At 46.3% G+C, this 25,455-nt stretch overlaps 1 protein-coding gene across 3 annotated transcripts in view; it reads left to right on the top strand.

The window, feature by feature from the left end:
• The first annotated feature begins 755 nt into the window (after nucleotides 1-755).
• The window catches only part of ints15 (integrator complex subunit 15), a 92,468-nt gene continuing 67,768 nt past the window's right edge, over nucleotides 756-25,455 (top strand). The window contains exons 1-5 of one of the 3 annotated variants that reach the window (XM_045695916.1): nucleotides 756-857; nucleotides 3,090-3,156; nucleotides 3,256-3,363; nucleotides 3,853-3,967; nucleotides 11,543-11,649. In XM_045695916.1, the coding sequence (XP_045551872.1) occupies nucleotides 3,100-3,156; nucleotides 3,256-3,363; nucleotides 3,853-3,967; nucleotides 11,543-11,649 (387 nt within the window). In that variant the 5' untranslated portion in view covers nucleotides 756-857; nucleotides 3,090-3,099. Of the gene's footprint in view, nucleotides 858-3,089; nucleotides 3,157-3,189; nucleotides 3,212-3,255; nucleotides 3,364-3,852; nucleotides 3,968-11,542; nucleotides 11,650-25,455 lie in introns of those variants that run through there. The other 2 variants (XM_045695917.1, XM_045695918.1) reach the window with 2 other exon arrangements.

Below are 25,455 nucleotides of genomic sequence, written 5' to 3'. Positions count from 1 at the left end.
CAAACGTTGGATGCTGATAAACCCCATCAGAACAGAACCAAACGTTGGATGCTGATAAACCCCATCAGAACAGAACCAAACATTGGATGCTGATAAACCCCATCAGAACAGAACCAAACGTTGGATGCTGATAAACCCCATCAGAACAGAACCAAACGTTGGATACCGATAAACCTCATCAGAACAGAACCAAACGTTGAATACCGATAAACCCCATCAGAACCAAACGTTGGATGCTGATAAACCCCATCAGAACAGAACCAAACGTTGGATACCGATAAACCCCATCAGAACAGAACCAAACGTTGGATACCGATAAACCTCATCAGAACAGAACCAAACGTTGGATACCGATAAACCCCATCAGAACAGAACCAAACGTTGGATGCCGATAAACCCCATCAGAACAGAACCAAACGTTGGATACCGATAAACCCCATCAGAACAGAACCAAACGTTGGATACCGATAAACCTCATCAGAACAGAACCAAACGTTGGATACCGATAAACCCCATCAGAACATAACCAAACGTTGGATGCCGATAAACCCCATCAGAACAGAACCAAACGTTGGATGCCGATAAACCCCATCAGAACATAAACAAAAGTTGGATGCTGATAAACCCCATCACAACATAATCAAATGTTGGATGCCGATAAACCCCATCAGAACAGAACAAAACGTTGGATGCCGATAAATACCATTGAAGAAGAAGAACAGAAACAAACGCGTTGTGACAGACAGGATACAGTTCTCCTCTCCTCCGCGGGCTGATTGTACTTCCTGGGCTTCCGTAGTTGAAAGTGTAAACAGCGGGGTAGGCGCCCTGTTGGTTTCAAATATCTCTCTTTCAGGGTAAGAAAGCGTTTATATATTAACTGCGTAACTCGTGTAGTTACACATACCCTTGTTACGTTGTAATATAGCAATCAACAGCAACATTAGCTTCTGGGATACAAACAAACCGAGCATAACTAGCCTCTTTCCGTGGTTTGCCCGTTAAGCAGCTAGCTAACGTTAGCTAACGTTAGGAACCGTTAGCCTCCTTCTGTGGTTTGCTTATTAGGCAGAGAGAGTATTGTAGTTTTGGGATATAACATGGGGAGTCTGTATATTGGTTGGTATGCCTTTTTGGGATGGCAGTAATGACTAGTTGCTTTACGTACCTCCATTATTTGGTGGTATGAGTGCCTTACCGAACGTATCTTCACATTATTAAGCTTGAATAGCTGGTCAACTACAAGTTGAATGGCTGCTTCCTGGGCATTAGGAAGGATCGCCATGTTCAACTTCTCCTGTAAGGCCAGATTCTGGTTCACTACACTAGCTAGCTCCCCTGAGTGACGGCTGTCAGATACACTAGGTAGCTAGCTCCCCCGAGTGACGGCTGTCAGATACACTAGGTAGCTAGCTCCCCCGAGTGACGGCTGTCAGATACACTAGGTAGCTAGCTCCCCCGAGTGACGGCTGTCAGATACACTAGGTAGCTAGCTCCCCCGAGTGACGGCTGTCAGATACACTAGGTAGCTAGCTCCCCCGAGTGACGGCTGTCAGATACACTAGCTAGCTAGCTCCCATGAGTGACGGCTGTCAGATACACTAGCTAGCTCCCCCGGGGGACGGCTGTCAGATACACTAGCTAGCTGGCTCCCCTGGGGGACGGCTGTCAGATACACTAGCTAGCTGGCTCCCCTGGGGGACGGCTGTCAGATACACTAGCTAGCTGGCTCCCCTGGGGGACGGCTGTCAGATACACTAGCTAGCTGGCTCCCCTGGGGGACGGCTGTCAGATACACTAGCTAGCTGGCTCCCCTGGGGGACGGCTGTCAGATACACTAGCTAGCTGGCTCCCCTGGGGGACGGCTGTCAGATACACTACGCTGGCTAACTCCCCTGGGGGACGGCTGTCAGATACACTAGCTAGCTGGCTCCCCTGAGTGACGGCTGTCAGATACACTAGCTAGCTGGCTCCCCTGAGTGACGGCTGTCAGATACACTAGCTAGCTGGCTCCCCTGGGGGACGGCTGTCAGATACACTACGCTGGCTAGCTCCCCTGAGTGACGGCTGTCAGATACGCTAGCTAGCTGGCTCCCCTGGGGGACGGCTGTCAGATACACTACGCTGGCTAACTCCCCTGAGTGACGGCTGTCAGATACACTAGCTAGCTGGCTCCCCTGGGGGACGGCTGTCAGATACACTACGCTGGCTAGCTCCCCTGAGTGACGGCTGTCAGATACGCTAGCTAGCTCCCCTGAGTGATGGCTGTCAGATACACTAGCTAGCTAGCTAAGTGCAGCAAGTGAAGTTTTAAAATTATTTTCCATTGAGTTTATCAATGCTAGGCTTTGCTATGTAAGATCATTCTGGCTTGTTTAATGGACCTGATGATGAGTGTATTACTGTGTGTGTTTCAGGGACCTGGTGATCAGTGTGTTACTGTGTGTGTTTCAGGGACCTGGTGATCAGTGTGTTACTGTGTGTGTTTCAGGGACCTGGTGATCAGTGTGTTACTGTGTGTGTGTTTCAGGGACCTGGTGATCAGTGTGTTACTGTGTGTGTGTTTCAGGGACCTGGTGATCAGTGTGTTACTGTGTGTGTTTCAGGGACCTGGTGATCAGTGTGTTACTGTGTGTGTTTCAGGGACCTGGTGATCAGTGTGTTACTGTCTGTGTTGTTTCAGGGACCTGGTGATCAGTGTGTTACTGTGTGTGTGTTTCAGGGACCTGGTGATCAGTGTGTTACTGTGTGTGTTTCAGGGACCTGGTGATCAGTGTGTTACTGTGTGTGTTTCAGGGACCTGGTGATCAGTGTGTTACTGTGTGTGTTTCAGGGACCTGGTGATCAGTGTGTGTTTCAGGGACCTGGTGATCACTGTGTTACTGTCTGTGTTGTTTCAGGGACCTGGTGATCAGTGTGTTACTGTGTGTGTCTTTCAGGGACCTGGTGATCAGTGTGTTACTGTGTGTGTTTCAGGGACCTGGTGATCAGTGTGTTACTGTGTGTGTGTTTCAGGGACCTGGTGATCAGTGTGTTACTGTGTGTGTTTCAGGGACCTGGTGATCAGTGTGTTACTGTCTGTGTTTCAGGGACCTGGTGATGTGTGACATGCGTCAGTCGTTGCTACGTCGAGATGCGCTGAGCGCCGCTAAAGAGGTTCTGACCACGTCTGGATATTTATCCGTCTGCTATTGTGTTGTAATGATTATAGGTTAGTTGGAGGTAGCCCCGTTATTGGTTATTAATGTGTTTCAGGTGCTGTATCATCTGGACATCTACCTGTCTGGCCAGGTTCAGAATAGCCCCTCCCCCTCAGTGGACACCACCACTCTGGAACTGGTGGAGGAGTTTATACTGCACAGGGTACCACACACCATACAAACACACCATACACCATACACACACCACACATACACCACACACACACCAATACACCACACACACACCACACACACACCACACACACCACATACCATACACCATACACCACACACACCACAAACCATACACACACCACACACCACACACACACCACACACCATACACCACACACCAAACACCATACACCACATACACACCATACACCACACCATACCATACACACACCACACACACCATACACACCATACACACCACACACACCAAAAAAAATAAAAATAAATGTACACCACACACCATACACCATACACACACCATACACCACACACACACCACACACACTCTCTCAATGTTGTCTCTTTAGGTTGCCTTTATGTCCCGTCTCCATGGCTTCACAACTGTGTGTGTGTGTGTGTGTGTGTGTGTGTGTGTGTGTGTGTGTGTGTGTGTGTGTGTGTGTGTGTGTGTGTGTAGAGGATGAGTGCCTTACAGGAACTGCAGCTGTTGGAGATCATGTGCAGCTGTTTCCAGGAACAGAGTCGAGACGCTGTGAGACAACTCATCTTCTCTGCTCTGTTCACTCTACAAGGTGATCTTTAACCCCAACTCATCTTCTCTGTTCACTCTACAAGGTGATCTTTAACCCCCAACTCATCTTCTCTGTTCACTCTACAAGGTGATCTTTAACCCCAATTCATCTTCTCTGTTCACTCTACATGGTGATCTTTAACCCCAACTCATCTTCTCTGCTCTGTTCACTCTACAAGGTGATCTTTAACCCCAACTCATCTTCTCTGCTCTGTTCACTCTACAAGGTGATCTTTAACCCCACCTCATCTGCTCTGTTCACTCTACAAGGTGATCTTTAACCACAACTCATCTTCTCTGTTCACTCTACAAGGTGATCTTTAACCCCAACTCATCTTCTCTGTTCTGTTCACTCTACAAGGTGATCTTTAACCCCAACTCATCTTCTCTGTTCACTCTACAAGGTGATCTTTAACCCTAACTCATCTTCTCTGTTCACACTACAAGGTGATCTTTAACCCCAACTCATCTTCTCTGCTCTGCTCACTCTACAAGGTGATCTTTAACCTCTCTAGGGTATGTGGGACGAAATCGTCCCACCTACTCAACAGCCAGTGGAATCCCGTGGCGCGATATTCAAATACCTTAGAAATGCTATTACTTCAATTTCTCAAACATATGACTGTTTTACACCATTTTAAAGACAAGACTCTCGTTAATCTAACCACACTGTCCGATTTCAAAAAGGCTTTACAACGAAAGCAAAACATTAGATTATGTTAGCAGAGTACCCAGCCAGACATAATCAGACACCCATTTTTCAAGCTAGCATATAATGTCACATAAACCCAAACCACAGCTAAATGCAACACTAACCTTTGATGATCTTCATCAGATGACACTCCTAGGACATTATGTTATACAATACATGCATGTTTTGTTCAATCAAGTTCATATTTATATCAAAAACCAGCTTTTTACATTAGCATGTGACGTTCAGAACTAGCATACCCACCGCAAACTTCCGGTGAATTTACTAAATTACTCACGATAAACGTTCACAAAAAACAAATTATTTTAAGAATTATAGATACAGAACTCCTTTATGCATTCGCTATGTCCGATTTTAAAATAGCTTTTCGGCAAAAGCACATTTTGCAATATTCTGAGTAGATAGCTCGCCATCACGGGCTAGCTATTTTGACACCCACCAAGTTTGGCCCTCACCAAACTCAGATTTACTATAAGAAAAATTGGATTACCTTTGCTGTTCTTCGTCAGAATGCACTCCCAGGACTTCTACTTCAATATCAAATGTTGGTTTGGTTCAAAATAATTCATAGGTATGTTCAAATATCCTCTGTTTTGTTAGTGCGTTCAAGACACTATCCGAAGGGTGACGAAGGGTGACGCGCACGACGCGTTTCGTGACAAAAAAATTCTAAATATTCCATTACCGTACTTCGAAGCATGTCAACCGCTGTTTAAAATCAATTTTTATGCGATTTTTCTCGTAAAAAAGCGATAATATTCCGACCGGGAAACCCTGTTTTCGTTCAAAGACGAAAAAATAAAAACATGGTGTCGGCTCGTGCACGCGCCCCCAGTCTCATTGTTCTCTCATCGACCACTATCCAAATGCGCTACTGTTTTTCAGCCAAGGCCTGCAAAGTCATCATTCAACGTTTTTCCGCCTTCTGAGAGCCTATGGGAGCCGTAGGAAGTGTCACGTTACAGCAGAGATCCTCAGTTTTCAAAAAAGAGAGTGTAGAAGGCCAAGAAATGGTCAGAGAGGGCACTTCCTGTAAGGAATCTTCTCAGGTTTTTGCCTGCCATATGAGTTCTGTTATACTCATAGACACCATTCAAACAGTTTTAGAAACTTTAGGGTGTTTTCTATCCAAATCAAACAATTATATGCATATTCTAGTTTCTGGGCAGTAGTAATAACCAGATTAAATCGGGTACGTTTTTTATCCGGCCGTGCAAATACTGCCCCCTACCCTAGAGAGGTTAACCCCAACTCATCTTCTCTGTTCACTCTACAAGGTGATCTTTAACTCCAACTCATCTCCTCTGTTCTGTTCACTCTACAAGGTGATCTTTAACCCTAACTCATCTTCTCTGTTCACTCTACAAGGTGATCTTTAACCCCAACTCATTTTCTCTGTTCACACTACAAGGTGATCCTTAACCCCAACTCATCTTCTCTGTTCACTCTACAGGGTGATCTTTAACCCCAACTCATCTTCTCTGCTCTGTTCACTCTACAAGGTGATCTTTAACCCCAACTCATCTTCTCTGCTCTGTTCACTCTACAAGGTGATCTTTAACCCCAACTCATCTTCTCTGTTCACTCTTCAAGGTGATCTTTAACCACAACTCATCTCCTCTGTTCACTCTACAAGGTGATCTTTAACCCTAACTCATCTTCTCTGCTCCCAAAACTTAATATTAGATCAAAGGAACCTGAGTGAACAAATAACACAACAATTACGTACTTATTTCATTTATAATATATATTATATATTTAAAGTAGTTTGTGCAATCTTTAGCTTCCTGTAGTTGTTGATCAGGCCACCTTTAGCTGCAATGACTCCAACCAAATGCCTCCTGTAGTTGTTGATCAGGCCACCTTTAGCTGCAATGACTCCAACCAAACGCTTCCTGTAGTTGTTGAGACCCGTCTCGTCCAGTTAACTCCAGTCTGTAGTTGCTGAGACCCGTCTCGTCCAGTTAACTCCAGTCTGTAGGCGTTGAGACCCGTCTCGTCCAGTTAACTCCAGTTTGTCAAAAAGCACCTGGATGATCATCAAGAGTTAAAGGCTGGTCAGTCTGCATTTCACTGTGAGGTCTACACCTATTGGTTAAGGGCTGGTCTGTCAGCATTTCACTGTGAGGTCTACACCTATTGGTTAAGGGCTGGTCAGTCAGCATTTCACTGTGAGGTCTACACCTGTTGGTTAAGGGCTGGTCAGTCATGTGACTAATAACATTTGATTTGAAGCTGCACCATAATTACAGCCATTTCTGACTGACGGGGGATTGTTTACTGTTTGATCTGGAGGTAAAGGGGAAGTCAGATGTTTTGAAAGGGGGAATAGTTTGATCTGGAGGTAAAGGGGAAGTCAGATGTTTTGAAAGGGGGGGATGGTTTGTTCTGGAGGTAAAGGGGGATGGTTTGATCTGGAGGTAAAGGGGAAGTCAGATGTTTTGAAAGGGGGGGATGGTTTGTTCTGGAGGTAAAGGGGGATGGTTTGATCTGGAGGTAAAGGGGAAGTCAGATGTAAATACTGGAGATCCAGAAGGTAAGAGCTGCGTTCATATTCAGTGGCCAAACAGGTGCTGTCAGATTACAGCATCATTTCTCTGACCATTTGGAACCATGTAAACAACACTAAATCATTTATAAGCCCTACCAGAGAGTCTGTTGTCATGTTTTTTTGTTGTAAATCCTTTATTACAGCAGAGACTAAACGGTCACATTCATTCGTGATGCACTTTACGAAATGGAACGGATTAGGCCTATTGGTTGTTTACTCTAATTATTTAATGGTCGCTTTATTTAATTTAGGGTTGGGGGTTAGGGGTTAGGGTTTAGGGGTTAGGGTTTAGGGGTTAGGGTTAGGGGTTAGGGTTAGGGGTTAGGGGTAGGCTTTCACATCATGAGTGAGTCGTATACTGTGTGATGACATGAACCACTGAGTGATTAATACAGTAGCCTAAGTAAGTTACGGTATTTAGACTAAGCTCTATGGTGGTTATACAAGGCTGCTGTACTGTCTACTAATGATAATGACATGGTGGTTAAACAAGGCTGCTGTACTGTCTACTAATGATAATGACATGGTGGTTAAACAAGGCTGCTGTACTGTCTACTAATGATAATGACATTACTTATTATAATGATTATGGTTATTATAAATATACTTTTTTTTTACAATTTGGAACAGTGTAAACAACACTAAATTAATTATAAATAAAACTGAGAATAGAAAGGTTCAGAACTTTTGTGAAGCATCGCAGCACAGTTGGGTAATATCTGGCAAATAGAAATCCAATATGGATGGTGTTCAGAGATAGATGGGAGGGGTTGGATGGAGCTGAAGGATGGGACTGGATGGAGCTGAAGGATGGGACTGGATGGTGTTCAGAGAGACAGATTTGAGGGGAGCTGAAGGATGGGACTGGATGGTATTCAGAGACAGATGGGAGGGGTTGAATGGAGCTGAAGGATGGGACTGGATGGAGCTGAAGGATGGGACTGGATGGTGTTGAGAGAGATGGGAGGGGTTGGATGGAGCTGAAGGATGGGACTGGATGGTGTTGAGAGACAGATGGGATTGGTTGAGGGGAGCTGAAGGATGGGACTGGATGGAGCTGAAGGATGGGACTGGATGGTGTTGAGCGACAGATGGGAGGGGTTGGATGGAGCTGAAGGATGGGACTGGATGGTGTTCAGAGAAACAGATGGGAGGGGTTGAGGGGAGCTGAAGGATGGGACTGGATGGAGCTGAAGGATGGGACTGGATGGTGCTGAAGGATGGGACTGGATGGTGTTGAGAGAGATGGGAGGGGTTGACGGGAGCTGAAGGATGGGACTAACAACAAGATAACAAATGTAAAACATACGGGGTCTGTAAAATGTATATAGGTTCAGAAATGTTGTGAAATAGCACAGTTATAAATATATGGTGGTTAGACATCAGAAATAAAACAAACTAAATATAACTGTTGTAAAATAGTTTGTGTCTAGTACAGTTGAAGTCGGAAGTTTAAATACACCTTAGCCAAATATATTTAAACTCAGTTTATCACTATTCCAGACATTTAATCCCAGTAAACATTCCCTGTTTTAGGTCAGTTAGGATCACCACTTTATTTTAATAATGTGAAATGTCAGAATAATATTAGAGGGAATGATTTATTTCAGCTTTTATTTCTTTCATCACATTCCCAATGGGTCAGAAGTTTACATACACTCAATTAGTATTTGGTAGCATTGCCTTTAAATTGTTTAACTTGGGTCAAACGTTTCGTGTAGCCTTCCACAAGCTTCCTACAATAAGTTGGGTGAATTTTGGCCCATTCCTCCTGACAGAGCTGGTGTAACTAAGTCAGGTTTGTAGGCCTCCTTGCTCGCACACGCTTTTTCAGTTCTGCCCACACATTTTCTATAGGATTGAGGTCAGGGCTTTTGATGGCCACTCCAATACTTTGACTTTGTTGTCCTTAAGCCATTTTGCCACAACTTTGGAAGTATGCTTGGGGTCATTGTCCATTTGGATGACCCATTTGCGACCAAGCTTTAACTTCCTGACTGTCTTGAGATGTTGCTTCAATATATCCACATAATGTTCCTCCTCATGATGCCATCTATTTTGTGAATTGCACCAGTCCCTCCTGCAGCAAAGCACCCCCACAACATGATGCTGCCACCCCCGTGCTTCACGGTTGGGATGGTGTTCTTCGGCTTGCAAGCCTCCCCCTTTTTCCTCCAAACATAACGATGGTCATTATGGCCAAACAGTTCAATTTTTTTGTTTCATCAGACCAGAGGACATTTCTCCAAAAAGTACGATCTTTGTCCCCATGTGCAGTTGCAAACTGTAGTCTGGCTTTTTTATGGCGGTTTTGGAGCAGTGGCTTCTTCCTTGCTGAGCGGCCTTTCAGGTTATGTCGATATAGGACTCGTTTTACTGTGGATATAGATACTTTTGTACCTGTTTCCTCCAGCATCTTCACAAGGTCCTTTGCTGTTCTGGGATTGATTTTCACTTTTCGCACCAAAGTACGTTCATCTCTAGGAGACAGAACACGTCTCCTTCCTATGACGGCAGAGTGGTCCCATGGTGTTTATACTTGCGTACTATTGTTTGTACAGATGGACGTGGTACCTTCAGGCGTTTGGAAATTGCTCCCAAGGATGAACCAGACTTGTGGAGGTCTACAATTTTTTTCCTGAGGTCTTGGCTGATTTCTTTTGATTTTCCCATGATGTCAAGCAAAGAGGTACTGAGTTTGAAGGTAGGCCTTGAAATACATCCACAGGTACACCTCCAATTGACTCAAATGATGTCAATTAGCCTATCAGAAGCTTCTAAAGCATGACATCATTTTCTGGAATTTTCCAAACGGTATAAAAGCAACTTAGTGTATGTAAACGTCTGACCCACTGGAATTGTGATACAGTGAAATAATCTGTCTGTAAACAATTGTTGGAGAAATGACTTGTGTCATGCACAAAGTAGATGTCCTAACCGACTTGCCAAAAACTATACTTTGTTAACAAGAAATTTGTGGAGTGGTTGAAAAAAATGAGTTTTAATGACTCCAACCTAAGTGGATGTAAACTTCCGATTTCAACTGTATATATCAGCTGGAAGTAGAAGCCTAAGTGTTATTGTTTATTAGTTTACTCCAATTGGTGGTGGGGTTAGGGTTTAGGGGTTGGGGTTAGGGGAATAATAAAGGTACATTATAAAAGTGTGTATGTGTATATTTTATTTATTTAACCCCAAAATATATGGAGGATTGGAAATGACATTTACATTTATGGAAGCAACAATCTATCTGCAATATTAAAGCTGACCTATCCCCTTAACAAAATTATAATAATCATGAATAAATAATACGGAGGCTGGTTTAACCACCAGAAACGTGTAAAGCCTTTTATTACAGCAAAGATATTAAAAACAGCTGAATTTGTGAAGTTGTTGCGTGAGGCTTGGTGCTCACAGATTCAGTCGGCTATTAAACAAACAGTAGCCTGTCTTATTTTTGTAGATATCCTGATCACAACGGTAGCCTGTGTTATTTCTGTAGATATCCTGATCACAATGGTAGCCTGTGTTATTTCTGTAAATATCCTGATCACAACGGTAGCCTGTGTTATTTCTGTAGATATCCTGATCACAACGGTACCCTGTGTTATTTCTGTAGATATCCTGATCACAACGGTACCCTGTGTTATTTCTGTAGATATCCTGATCACAACGATAGCCTGTGTTATTTCTGTAGATATCCTGATCACAACGGTAGCCTGTGTTATTTCTGTAGATATCCTGATCACAACGGTAGCCTGTGTTATTTCTGTAGATATCCTGATCACAACTGTAGCCTGTGTTATTTCTGTAGATATCCTGATCACAACGGTAGCCTGTGTTATTTCTGTAGATATCCTGATCACAACAGGCAACGGCAGCCTGTCTTATTTCTGTAGATATCCTGATCACAACAGTAGCCTGTCTTATTTCTGTAGATATCCTGATCACAACAGGCAACGGCAGCCTGTCTTATTTCTGTAGATATCCTGATCACAACAGGCAACAGTCTCAAAGATTTTACAGTTACCCTTCACATGAGGGAATTAATCAGTTTAAATACATTCATTAGGCCCTTATCTATAGATTTCACATGACTGGGAATACAGATATGCATCTGTTGGTCACGGATTCCTTAAAAAGATGGGCTTCACAGTGGGCCTCTGTGTGTGTGTTCAGTGTGTGTGTTTCTTCAGTGTGTGTGTGTCTCTTCAGTGTGTGTGTGTGTGTGTGTGTGTCTCTCTTGTGTGTGTTTTTATCTTTGTGTTCAAGTTTTATTGAATCTGTGTTTTTCTTCTTCTTCTGTCGCCAAGGTAACCAGGCTGACGAGAGTCGCATGGCGTTGCTAGGCAAGCTAGTCTCCATGGCAATCGCTGTGGGCAGGGTCCCCATCCTGGAGTGTGCTGCTACCTGGTTACAGGTTCGAACACACACACACCTTCACTTTCCGTGGACAGGTCTGGTCTATGGAGTGATTTAGGTATAGGTTATCAATAACACACACCTTCACTTACCGTGGACAGGACTGGTCTATGGAGTGATTTAGGTATAGGTTATCAATAACACACACCTTCACTTACGGTGGACAGGACTGGTCTATGGAGGGATTTAGGTATAGGTTATCAATAACACACCTTGACTTACCGTGGACAGGACTGGTCTATGGAGTGATTTAGGTATAGGTTATCAATAACACACCTTCACTTACCGTGGACTGGTCTATGGAGTGATTTAGGTATAGGTTATCAATAACACACCTTCACTTACCGTGGACAGGACTGGTCTATGGAGTGATTTAGGTATAGGTTATCAATAACACACCTTCACTTACCGTGGACAGGACTATGGAGTGATTTAGGTATAGGTTATCAATAACATACACCTTCACTTACTGTGGACAGGACTGGTCTGAGTGATTTAGGTATAGGTAAATAATAATAGCATTCATTATCTGTTTATCAAGTTTACAAACTAGCATTTGAAGTTGACCAAAGTTTGTATATATTTACCTTCTCAGATGCATTCAGGTTCAGTTCTCTAAATTCAGATTCCAAACCAGAGACTACATCCTGGTAGAGGTAAACGGTAGCTAGCATCAGAGACTACAACCTGGTAGAGGTAAACGGTAGCTAGCACCAGAGACTACATCCTGGTAGAGGTAAACAGTAGCTAGCACCAGAGACTACATCCTGTTAAACAGTAGTTAGCACCAGAGATTACATCCTGGTAGAGGTAAACGGTAGCTAGCACCAGAGACTACATCCTGGTAGAGGTAAACAGTAGCTAGCACCAGAGACTACATCCTGGTAGAGGTAAACAGTAGCTAGCACCAGAGACTACATCCTGGTAAACAGTAGCTAGCACCAGAGACTACATCCTGGTAAACAGTAGCTAGCACCAGAGACTACATCCTGGTAAACAGTAGCTAGCACCAGAGACTACATCCTGGTAGAGGTAAACTGTAGCTAGCACCAGAGACTACATCCTGGTAGAGGTAAACCGTAGCTGGAACCAGAGACTACATCCTACTAGAGGTAAACCGTAGCTGGCACCAGAGACTACATCCTGGTAGAGGTAAACGGTAGCTAGCACCAGAGACTACATCCTGGTAGAGGTAAACCGTAGCTGGCACCAGAGACTACATCCTGGTAGAGGTAAACCGTAGCTAGCACCAGAGACTACATCCTGGTAGAGGTAAACCGTAGCTGGCACCAGAGACTACATCCTGGTAGAGGTAAACGGTAGCTAGCACCAGAGACTACATCCTGGTAGAGGTAAACGGTAGCTAGCACCAGAGACTACATCCTGGTAGAGGTAAACAGTAGCTAGCACCAGAGACTACATCCTGGTAAACCGTAGCTAGCACCAGAGACTACATCCTGGTAGAGGTAAACCGTAGCTGGCACCATAGACTACATCCTGTTAGAGGTAAATGGTAGCTAGCACCAGAGACTACATCCTGGTAAACAGTAGCTAGCACCAGAGACTACATCCTGGTAGATGTAAACGGTAGCTAGCACCAGAGACTACATCCTGGTAGAGGTAAACAGTAGCTAGCACCAGAGACTACATCCTGGTAAACAGTCGCTAGCACCAGAGACTACATCCTGGTAAACAGTAGCTAGCACCAGAGACTACATCCTGGTAAACATTAGTTAGCACCAGAGACTACATCCTGGTAAACAGTAGCTAGCACCAGAGACTACATCCTGGTAAACAGTAGTTAGCACCAGAGATTACATCCTGGTAGAGGTAAACAGTAGCTAGCACCAGAGATTACATCCTGGTAGAGGTAAACAGTAGCTGGCACCAGGGACTACATCCTGGTAGAGGTAAACCGTAGCTGGCACCAGAGACTACATCCTGGTAGAGGTAAACAGTAGCTGGCACCAGAGACTACATCCTGGTAGAGGTAAACAGTAGCTAGCACCAGAGACTACATCCTGGTAGAGGTAAACAGTAGCTATCACCAGAGACTACATCCTGGTAAACAGTCGCTAGCACCAGAGACTACATCCTGGTAGAGGTAAACCGTAGCTGGCACCAGAGACTACATCCTGGTAGAGGTAAACCGTAGCTGGCACCAGAGACTACATCCTGGTAGATGTAAACCGTAGCTGGCACCAGAGACTACATCCTGGTAGAGGAAAACCGTAGCTGGCACCAGAGACTACATCCTGGTAGAGGTAAACAGTAGCTAGCACCAGAGACTACATCCTGGTAAACAGTAGCTAGCACCAGAGTCTACATCCTGGTAGAGGTAAACCGTAGCTAGCACCAGAGACTACATCCTGGTCGAGGTAAACCGTTGCTAGCACCAGATATTACATCCTGGTAGAGGTAAACCGTAGCTAGCACCAGAGACTACATCCTGGTAGAGGTAAACCGTAGCTAGCACCAGAGACTACATCCTGTTAGAGGTAAACAGTAGCTGGCACCAGAGACTAAATCCTGGTAGAGGTAAACCGTAGCTGGCACCATAGACTACATCCTGGTAGAGGTAAACAGTAGCTGGCACCAGAGACTACATCCTGGTAGAGGTAAACGGTAGCTAGCACCAGAGACTACATCCTGGTAAACAGTAGCTAGCACCAGAGACTACATCCTGGTAGATGTAAACGGTAGCTAGCACCAGAGACTACATCCTGGTAGAGGTAAACAGTAGCTAGCACCAGAGACTAAATCCTGGTAGAGGTAAACCGTAGCTAGCACCAGAGACTACATCCTGGTAGAGGTAAACAGTAGCTGGCACCAGAGACTAAATCCTGGTAGAGGTAAACCGTAGCTGGCACCATAGACTACATCCTGGTAGAGGTAAACAGTAGCTGGCACCAGAGACTACATCCTGGTAGAGGTAAACGGTAGCTAGCACCAGAGACTACATCCTGGTAAACAGTAGCTAGCACCAGAGACTAAATCCTGGTAGAGGTAAACGGTAGCTAGCACCAGAGATTACATCCTGGTAGAGGTAAACAGTAGCTAGCACCAGAGATTACATCCTGGTAGAGGTAAACCGTAGCTGGCACCAGGGACTACATCCTGGTAGAGGTAAACCGTAGCTGGCACCAGAGACTACATCCTGGTAGAGGTAAACAGTAGCTGGCACCAGAGACTACATCCTGGTAGAGGTAAACAGTAGCTAGCACCAGAGACTACATCCTGGTAAACAGTAGCTAGCACCAGAGACTACATCCTGGTAAACAGTAGCTAGCACCAGAGACTACATCCTGGTAAACAGTAGCTAGCACCAGAGACTACATCCTGGTAGAGGTAAACCGTAGCTAGCACCAGAGACTACATCCTGGTAGAGGTAAACCGTAGCTGGCACCAGAGACTACATCCTGGTAGAGGTAAACAGTAGCTAGCACCAGAGACTGCATCCTGGTAAACAGTAGCTAGCACCAGAGACTACATCCTGGTAGAGGTAAACAGTAGCTAGCAACAGAGACTACATCCTGGTAGAGGTACACCGTAGCTGGCACCAGAGACTACATCCTGGTAGAGGTAAACAGTAGCTAGCACCAGAGACTACATCCTGGTAGAGGTAAACAGTAGCTAGCACCAGAGACTACATCCTGGTAGAGGTAAACGGTAGCTAGCACCAGAGACTACATCCTGGTAGAGGTAAACGGTAGCTAGCACCAGAGACTACATCCTGGTAGATGTAAACAGTAGCTAGGACCAGAGACTACATCCTGGTAAACAGTAGCTAGCACCAGAGACTACATCCTGGTAAACAGTAGCTAGCACCAGAGACTACATCCTGGTAGATGTAAACAGTAGCTAGGACCAGAGACTACATCCTGGTAAACAGTAGCTAGCACCAGAGACTACATCCTGGTAGATGTAAACGGTAGCTAGCACCAGAGACTACATCCTGGTAGAGGTAAACAGTAGCTAGCACCAGAGATTACATCCTGCTAGAGGTAAACAGTAGCTAGCACCAGAGATTACATCCTGGTAGAGGTAAACAGTAGCTGGCACCAGGGACTACATCCTGGTAGAGGTAAACCGTAGCTGGCACCAGAGACTACATCCTGGTAGAGGTAAACAGTAGCTGGCACCAGAGACTACATCCTGGTAGAGGTAAACAGTAGCTAGCACCAGAGACTACATCCTGGTAGAGGTAAACAGTAGCTAGCACCAGAGACTACATCCTGGTAAACAGTAGCTAGCACCAGAGACTACATCCTGGGAGAGGTAAACCGTAGCTGGCACCAGAGACTACATCCTGGTAGAGGTAAACCGTAGCTGGCACCAGAGACTACATCCTGGTAGATGTAAACCGTAGCTGGCACCAGAGACTACATCCTGGTAGAGGAAAACCGTAGCTGGCACCAGAGACTACATCCTGGTAGAGGTAAACCGTAGCTGGCACTAGAGACTACATCCTGGTAGAGGTAAACAGTAGCTAGCACCAGAGACTACATCCTGGTAAACAGTAGCTAGCACCAGAGACTACATCCTGGTAAACAGTAGCTAGCACCAGAGTCTACATCCTGGTAGAGGTAAACCGTAGCTAGCACCAGAGACTACATCCTGGTAGAGGTAAACAGTAGCTGGCACCAGAGACTACATCCTGGTAGAGGTAAACCGTAGCTGGCACTAGAGACTACATCCTGGTAGAGGTAAACAGTAGCTAGCACCAGAGACTACATCCTGGTAAACAGTAGCTAGCACCAGAGACTACATCCTGGTAAACAGTAGCTAGCACCAGAGTCTACATCCTGGTAGAGGTAAACCGTAGCTAGCACCAGAGACTACATCCTGGTAGAGGTAAACAGTAGCTAGCACCAGAGACTACATCCTGGTAAACAGTAGCTAGCACCAGAGACTACATCCTGGTAGATGTAAACGGTAGCTAGCACCAGAGACTACATCCTGGTAGAGGAAAACCGTAGCTGGCACCAGAGACTACATCCTGGTAGAGGTAAACCGTAGCTGGCACTAGAGACTACATCCTGGTAGAGGTAAACAGTAGCTAGCACCAGAGACTACATCCTGGTAAACAGTAGCTAGCACCAGAGACTACATCCTGGTAAACAGTAGCTAGCACCAGAGTCTACATCCTGGTAGAGGTAAACCGTAGCTAGCACCAGAGACTACATCCTGGTAGAGGTAAACAGTAGCTGGCACCAGAGACTACATCCTGGTAGAGGTAAACCGTAGCTGGCACTAGAGACTACATCCTGGTAGAGGTAAACAGTAGCTAGCACCAGAGACTACATCCTGGTAAACAGTAGCTAGCACCAGAGACTACATCCTGGTAAACAGTAGCTAGCACCAGAGTCTACATCCTGGTAGAGGTAAACCGTAGCTAGCACCAGAGACTACATCCTGGTAGAGGTAAACAGTAGCTAGCACCAGAGACTACATCCTGGTAAACAGTAGCTAGCACCAGAGACTACATCCTGGTAGATGTAAACGGTAGCTAGCACCAGAGACTACATCCTGGTAGAGGTAAACGGTAGCTAGCACCAGAGATTACATCCTGGTAGAGGTAAACAGTAGCTAGCACCAGAGATTACATCCTGGTAGAGGTAAACAGTAGCTGGCACCAGAGACTACATCCTGTTAAACAGTAGCTAGCACCAGAGACTACATCCTGGTAAACAGTAGCTAGCACCAGAGACTACATCCTGGTAGAGGTAAACCGTAGCTAGCACCAGAGACTACATCCTGGTAGAGGTAAACCGTAGCTGGCACCATAGACTACATCCTGGTAGAGGTAAACTGTAGCTGGCACCAGAGACTACATCCTGGTAGAGGTAAACGGTAGCTAGCACCAGAGACTACATCCTGGTAGAGGTTAACGGTAGCTAGCACCAGAGACTACATCCTGGTAGAGGTAAACAGTAGCTCGCACCAGAGACTGCATCCTGGTAAACAGTAGCTAGCACCAGAGACTACATCCTGGTAGACGTAAACGGTAGCTAGCACCAGAGACTACATCCTGGTAGAGGTAAACAGTAGCTAGCACCAGAGACTACATCCTGGTAAACAGTAGCTAGCACCAGAGACTACATCCTGGTAGATGTAAACGGTAGCTAGCACCAGAGACTACATCCTGGTAGAGGTAAACGGTAGCTAGCACCAGAGACTACATCCTGGTAGAGGTAAACAGTAGCTAGCACCAGAGATTACATCCTGGTAGAGGTAAACAGTAGCTGGCACCAGAGACTACATCCTGTTAAACAGTAGCTAGCACCAGAGACTACATCCTGGTAAACAGTAGCTAGCACCAGAGACTACATCCTGGTAGAGGTAAACCGTAGCTAGCACCAGAGACTACATCCTGGTAGAGGTAAACCGTAGCTGGCACCATAGACTACATCCTGGTAGAGGTAAACTGTAGCTGGCACCAGAGACTACATCCTGGTAGAGGTAAACGGTAGCTAGCACCAGAGACTACATCCTGGTAGAGGTTAACGGTAGCTAGCACCAGAGACTACATCCTGGTAGAGGTAAACAGTAGCTCGCACCAGAGACTGCATCCTGGTAAACAGTAGCTAGCACCAGAGACTACATCCTGGTAGAGGTAAACAGTAGCTGGCACCAGAGACTACATCCTGGTAAACAGTAGCTAGCACCAGAGACTACATCCTGGTAAACAGTAGCTAGCACCAGAGACTACATCCTGGTAGAGGTAAACCGTAGCTAGCACCAGAGACTACATCCTGGTAGAGGTAAACCGTAGCTGGCACCATAGACTACATCCTGGTAGAGGTAAACTGTAGCTGGCACCAGAGACTACATCCTGGTAAACAGTAGCTAGCACCAGAGACTACATCCTGGTAGACGTAAACGGTAGCTAGCACCAGAGACTACATCCTGGTAGATGTAAACGGTAGCTAGCACCAGAGACTACATCCTGGTAGAGGTAAACAGTAGCTAGCACCAGAGATTACATCCTGGTAGAGGTAAACAGTAGCTAGCACCAGAGATTACATCCTGGTAGAGGTAAACAGTAGCTAGCACCAGGGACTACACCCTGGAAGAGGTAAACCGTAGCTGGCACCAGAGACTACATCCTGGTAGAGGTAAACAGTAGCTAGCACCAGAAACTACATCCTGGTAGAGGTTAACCGTAGCTGGCACCAGAGACTACATCCTGGTAGAGGTAAACATTAGCTAGCACCGGAGACTACATCCTGGTAGAGGTAAACCGTAGCTGGCACCATAGACTACATCCTGGTAGAGGTAAACAGTAGCTAGCACCAGAGATTACATCCTGGTAGAGGTAAACAGTAGCTGGCACCAGGGACTACATCCTGGTAGAGGTAAACCGTAGCTGGCACCAGAGACTACATCCTGGTAGAGGTAAACAGTAGCTGGCACCAGAGACTACATCCTGGTAGAGGTAAACAGTAGCTAGCACCAGAGACTACATCCTGGTAAACAGTAGCTAGCACCAGAGACTACATCCTGGTAAACAGTAGCTAGCACCAGAGTCTACATCCTGGTAGAGGTAAACTGTAGCTAGCACCAGAGACTACATCCTGGTAGAGGTAAACCGTAGCTAGCACCAGATACTACATCCTGGTAGAGGTACACCGTAGCTGGCACCAGAGACTACATCCTGGTAGAGGTAAACAGTAGCTAGCACCAGAGACTACATCCTTGTAGAGGTAAACAGTAGCTAGCACCAGAGACTACATCCTGGTAGAGGTAAACAGTAGCTGGCACCAGAGACTACATCCTGGTAGAGGTAAACCGTAGCTGGCACTAGAGACTACATCCTGGTAGAGGTAAACAGTAGCTAGCACCAGAGACTACATCCTGGTAAACAGTAGCTAGCACCAGAGACTACATCCTGGTAAACAGTAGCTAGCACCAGAGTCTACATCCTGGTAGAGGTAAACCGTAGCTAGCACCAGAGACTACATCCTGGTAGAGGTAAACAGTAGCTAGCACCAGAGACTACATCCTGGTAAACAGTAGCTAGCACCAGAGACTACATCCTGGTAGATGTAAACGGTAGCTAGCACCAGAGACTACATCCTGGTAGAGGTAAACGGTAGCTAGCACCAGAGATTACATCCTGGTAGAGGTAAACAGTAGCTAGCACCAGAGATTACATCCTGGTAGAGGTAAACAGTAGCTGGCACCAGAGACTACATCCTGTTAAACAGTAGCTAGCACCAGAGACTACATCCTGGTAAACAGTAGCTAGCACCAGAGACTACATCCTGGTAGAGGTAAACCGTAGCTAGCACCAGAGACTACATCCTGGTAGAGGTAAACCGTAGCTGGCACCATAGACTACATCCTGGTAGAGGTAAACTGTAGCTGGCACCAGAGACTACATCCTGGTAGAGGTAAACGGTAGCTAGCACCAGAGACTACATCCTGGTAGAGGTTAACGGTAGCTAGCACCAGAGACTACATCCTGGTAGAGGTAAACAGTAGCTCGCACCAGAGACTGCATCCTGGTAAACAGTAGCTAGCACCAGAGACTACATCCTGGTAGACGTAACGGTAGCTAGCACCAGAGACTACATCCTGGTAGAGGTAAACAGTAGCTAGCACCAGAGACTACATCCTGGTAAACAGTAGCTAGCACCAGAGACTACATCCTGGTAGATGTAAACGGTAGCTAGCACCAGAGACTACATCCTGGTAGAGGTAAACGGTAGCTAGCACCAGAGATTACATCCTGGTAGAGGTAAACAGTAGCTAGCACCAGAGATTACATCCTGGTAGAGGTAAACAGTAGCTGGCACCAGAGACTACATCCTGTTAAACAGTAGCTAGCACCAGAGACTACATCCTGGTAAACAGTAGCTAGCACCAGAGACTACATCCTGGTAGAGGTAAACCGTAGCTAGCACCAGAGACTACATCCTGGTAGAGGTAAACCGTAGCTGGCACCATAGACTACATCCTGGTAGAGGTAAACTGTAGCTGGCACCAGAGACTACATCCTGGTAGAGGTAAACGGTAGCTAGCACCAGAGACTACATCCTGGTAGAGGTTAACGGTAGCTAGCACCAGAGACTACATCCTGGTAGAGGTAAACAGTAGCTCGCACCAGAGACTGCATCCTGGTAAACAGTAGCTAGCACCAGAGACTACATCCTGGTAGAGGTAAACAGTAGCTGGCACCAGAGACTACATCCTGGTAAACAGTAGCTAGCACCAGAGACTACATCCTGGTAAACAGTAGCTAGCACCAGAGACTACATCCTGGTAGAGGTAAACCGTAGCTAGCACCAGAGACTACATCCTGGTAGAGGTAAACCGTAGCTGGCACCATAGACTACATCCTGGTAGAGGTAAACTGTAGCTGGCACCAGAGACTACATCCTGGTAGAGGTAAACGGTAGCTAGCACCAGAGACTACATCCTGGTAAACAGTAGCTAGCACCAGAGACTACATCCTGGTAGACGTAAACGGTAGCTAGCACCAGAGACTACATCCTGGTAGATGTAAACGGTAGCTAGCACCAGAGACTACATCCTGGTAGAGGTAAACAGTAGCTAGCACCAGAGATTACATCCTGGTAGAGGTAAACAGTAGCTAGCACCAGAGATTACATCCTGGTAGAGGTAAACAGTAGCTAGCACCAGGGACTACACCCTGGAAGAGGTAAACCGTAGCTGGCACCAGAGACTACATCCTGGTAGAGGTAAACAGTAGCTAGCACCAGAAACTACATCCTGGTAGAGGTTAACCGTAGCTGGCACCAGAGACTACATCCTGGTAGAGGTAAACATTAGCTAGCACCGGAGACTACATCCTGGTAGAGGTAAACCGTAGCTGGCACCATAGACTACATCCTGGTAGAGGTAAACAGTAGCTAGCACCAGAGATTACATCCTGGTAGAGGTAAACAGTAGCTGGCACCAGGGACTACATCCTGGTAGAGGTAAACCGTAGCTGGCACCAGAGACTACATCCTGGTAGAGGTAAACCGTAGCTGGCACTAGAGACTACATCCTGGTAGAGGTAAACAGTAGCTAGCACCAGAGACTACATCCTGGTAAACAGTAGCTAGCACCAGAGACTACATCCTGGTAAACAGTAGCTAGCACCAGAGTCTACATCCTGGTAGAGGTAAACTGTAGCTAGCACCAGAGACTACATCCTGGTAGAGGTAAACCGTAGCTAGCACCAGATACTACATCCTGGTAGAGGTACACCGTAGCTGGCACCAGAGACTACATCCTGGTAGAGGTAAACAGTAGCTAGCACCAGAGACTACATCCTTGTAGAGGTAAACAGTAGCTAGCACCAGAGACTACATCCTGGTAGAGGTAAACGGTAGCTAGCACCAGAGACTACATCCTGGTAGAGGTAAACGGTAGCTAGCACCAGAGACTACATCCTGGTAGAGTTAAACAGTAGCTAGGACCAGAGACTACATCCTGGTAAACAGTAGCTAGCACCAGAGACTACATCCTGGTAAACAGTAGCTAGCACCAGAGACTACATCCTGGTAAACAGTAGCTAGCACCAGAGACTACATCCTGGTAGATGTAAACGGTAGCTAGCACCAGAGACTACATCCTGGTAGAGGTAAACAGTAGCTAGCACCAGAGATTACATCCTGGTAGAGGTAAACAGTAGCTAGCACCAGAGATTACATCCTGGTAGAGGTAAACAGTAGCTGGCACCAGGGACTACATCCTGGTAGAGGTAAACCGTAGCTGGCACCAGAGACTACATCCTGGTAGAGGTAAACAGTAGCTAGCACCAGAGACTACATCCTGGTAGAGGTAAACAGTAGCTAGCACCAGAGACTACATCCTGGTAAACAGTAGCTAGCACCAGAGACTACATCCTGGGAGAGGTAAACCGTAGCTGGCACCAGAGACTACATCCTGGTAGAGGTAAACCGTAGCTGGCACCAGAGACTACATCCTGGTAGATGTAAACCGTAGCTGGCACCAGAGACTACATCCTGGTAGAGGAAAACCGTAGCTGGCACCAGAGACTACATCCTGGTAGAGGTAAACCGTAGCTGGCACTAGAGACTACATCCTGGTAGAGGTAAACAGTAGCTAGAACCAGAGACTACATCCTGGTAAACAGTAGCTAGCACCAGAGACTACATCCTGGTAAACAGTAGCTAGCACCAGAGTCTACATCCTGGTAGAGGTAAACCGTAGCTAGCACCAGAGACTACATCCTGGTAGAGGTAAACCGTAGCTAGCACCAGATACTACATCCTGGTAGAGGTAAACCGTAGCTAGCACCAGAGACTACATCCTGGTAGAGGTAAACCGTAGCTAGGGCTTGAGACTACATCCTGGTAAACAGCAGCTAGCACCAGAGACTACATCCTGGTAAACAGTAGCTAGCACCAGAGACTACATCCTGGTAAACAGTAGCTAGCACCAGAGACTACATCCTGGTAGAGGTAAACGGTAGCTAGCACCAGAGACTACATCCTGGTAGAGGTAAACAGTAGCTAGCACCAGAGATTACATCCTGGTAGAGGTAAACAGTAGCTGGCATCAGGGACTACATCCTGGTAGAGGTAAACCGTAGCTGGCACCAGAGACTACATCCTGGTAGAGGTAAACAGTAGCTGGCACCAGAGACTACATCCTGGTAGAGGTAAACAGTAGCTAGCACCAGAGACTACATCCTGGTAGAGGTAAACAGTAGCTAGCACCAGAGACTACATCCTGGTAAACAGTAGCTAGCACCAGAGACTACATCCTGGTAGAGGTAAACCGTAGCTGGCACCAGAGACTACATCCTGGTAGAGGTAAACCGTAGCTGGCACCAGAGACTACATCCTGGTAGATGTAAACCGTAGCTGGCACCAGAGACTACATCCTGGTAGAGGAAAACCGTAGCTGGCACCAGAGACTACATCCTGGTAGAGGTAAACCGTAGCTGGCACTAGAGACTACATCCTGGTAGAGGTAAACAGTAGCTAGCACCAGAGACTACATCCTGGTAAACAGTAGCTAGCACCAGAGACTACATCCTGGTAAACAGTAGCTAGCAACAGAGTCTACATCCTGGTAGAGGTAAACCGTAGCTAGCACCAGATACTACATCCTGGTAGAGGTAAACCGTAGCTAGCACCAGAGACTACATCCTGTTAGAGGTAAACCGTAGCTAGCACCAGAGACTACATCCTGTTAGAGGTAAACAGTAGCTGGCACCAGAGACTAAATCCTGGTAGAGGTAAACGGTAGCTAGCACCAGAGATTACATCCTGGTAAAGGTAAACAGTAGCTAGCACCAGAGATTACATCCTGGTAGAGGTAAACAGTAGCTGGCACCAGAGACTACATCCTGGTAGAGGTAAACAGTAGCTGGCACCAGAGACTACATCCTGGTAGAGGTAAACAGTAGCTAGCACCAGTGACTACATCCTGGTAAACAGAAGCTAGCACCAGAGACTACATCCTGGTAAACAGTAGCTAGCACCAGAGACTACATCCTGGTAGAGGTAAACCGTAGCTAGCACCAGAGACTACATCCTGGTAGAGGTAAACCGTAGCTGGCACCATAGACTACATCCTGGTAGAGGTAAACTGTAGCTGGCACCAGAGACTACATCCTGGTAGAGGTTAACGGTAGCTAGCACCAGAGACTACATCCTGGTAGAGGTAAACAGTAGCTCGCACCAGAGACTGCATCCTGGTAAACAGTAGCTAGCACCAGAGACTACATCCTGGTAGACGTAAACGGTAGCTAGCACCAGAGACTACATCCTGGTAGAGGTAAACAGTAGCTAGCACCAGAGACTACATCCTGGTAAACAGTGCTAGCACCAGAGACTACATCCTGTTAGAGGTAAACAGTAGCTAGCACCAGAGACTACATCCTGGTAGAGGTAAACAGTAGCTGGCACCAGAGACTACATCCTGGTAGAGGTAAACCGTTGCTAGCACCAGAGACTAAATCCTGGTAGAGGTAAACCGTAGCTAGCACCAGAGACTACATCCTGGTAGAGGTAAACAGTGGCTAGCACCAGAGACTACATCCTGGTAGAGGTAAACGGTAGCTAGCACCAGAGATTACATCCTGGTAGAGGTAAACAGTAGCTGGCACCAGAGACTACATCCTGTTAAACAGTAGCTAGCACCAGAGACTACATCCTGGTAAACAGTAGCTAGCACCAGAGACTACATCCTGGTAGAGGTAAACCGTAGCTAGCACCAGAGACTACATCCTGGTAGAGGTAAACCGTAGCTGGCACCATAGACTACATCCTGGTAGAGGTAAACTGTAGCTGGCACCAGAGACTACATCCTGGTAGAGGTAAACGGTAGCTAGCACCAGAGACTACATCCTGGTAGAGGTTAACGGTAGCTAGCACCAGAGACTACATCCTGGTAGAGGTAAACAGTAGCTCGCACCAGAGACTGCATCCTGGTAAACAGTAGCTAGCACCAGAGACTACATCCTGGTAGACGTAAACGGTAGCTAGCACCAGAGACTACATCCTGGTAGAGGTAAACAGTAGCTAGCACCAGAGACTACATCCTGGTAAACAGTAGCTAGCACCAGAGACTACATTCTGGTAAACAGTAGCTAGCACCAGAGACTACATCCTGGTAGAGGTAAACAGTAGCTGGCACCAGAGACTACATCCTGGTAAACAGTAGCTAGCACCAGAGACTACATCCTGGTAAACAGTAGCTAGCACCAGAGACTACATCCTGGTAGAGGTAAACCGTAGCTAGCACCAGAGACTACATCCTGGTAGAGGTAAACCGTAGCTGGCACCATAGACTACATCCTGGTAGAGGTAAACTG

The sequence above is a fragment of the Salmo salar genome, chromosome ssa15, assembly GCF_905237065.1.
Source record: "Salmo salar chromosome ssa15, Ssal_v3.1, whole genome shotgun sequence".
NCBI lineage: Eukaryota > Metazoa > Chordata > Actinopteri > Salmoniformes > Salmonidae > Salmo > Salmo salar.
Note: the sequence above shows the minus strand (reverse complement) of the source record. Positions and strands in the feature narration are given on the sequence as shown.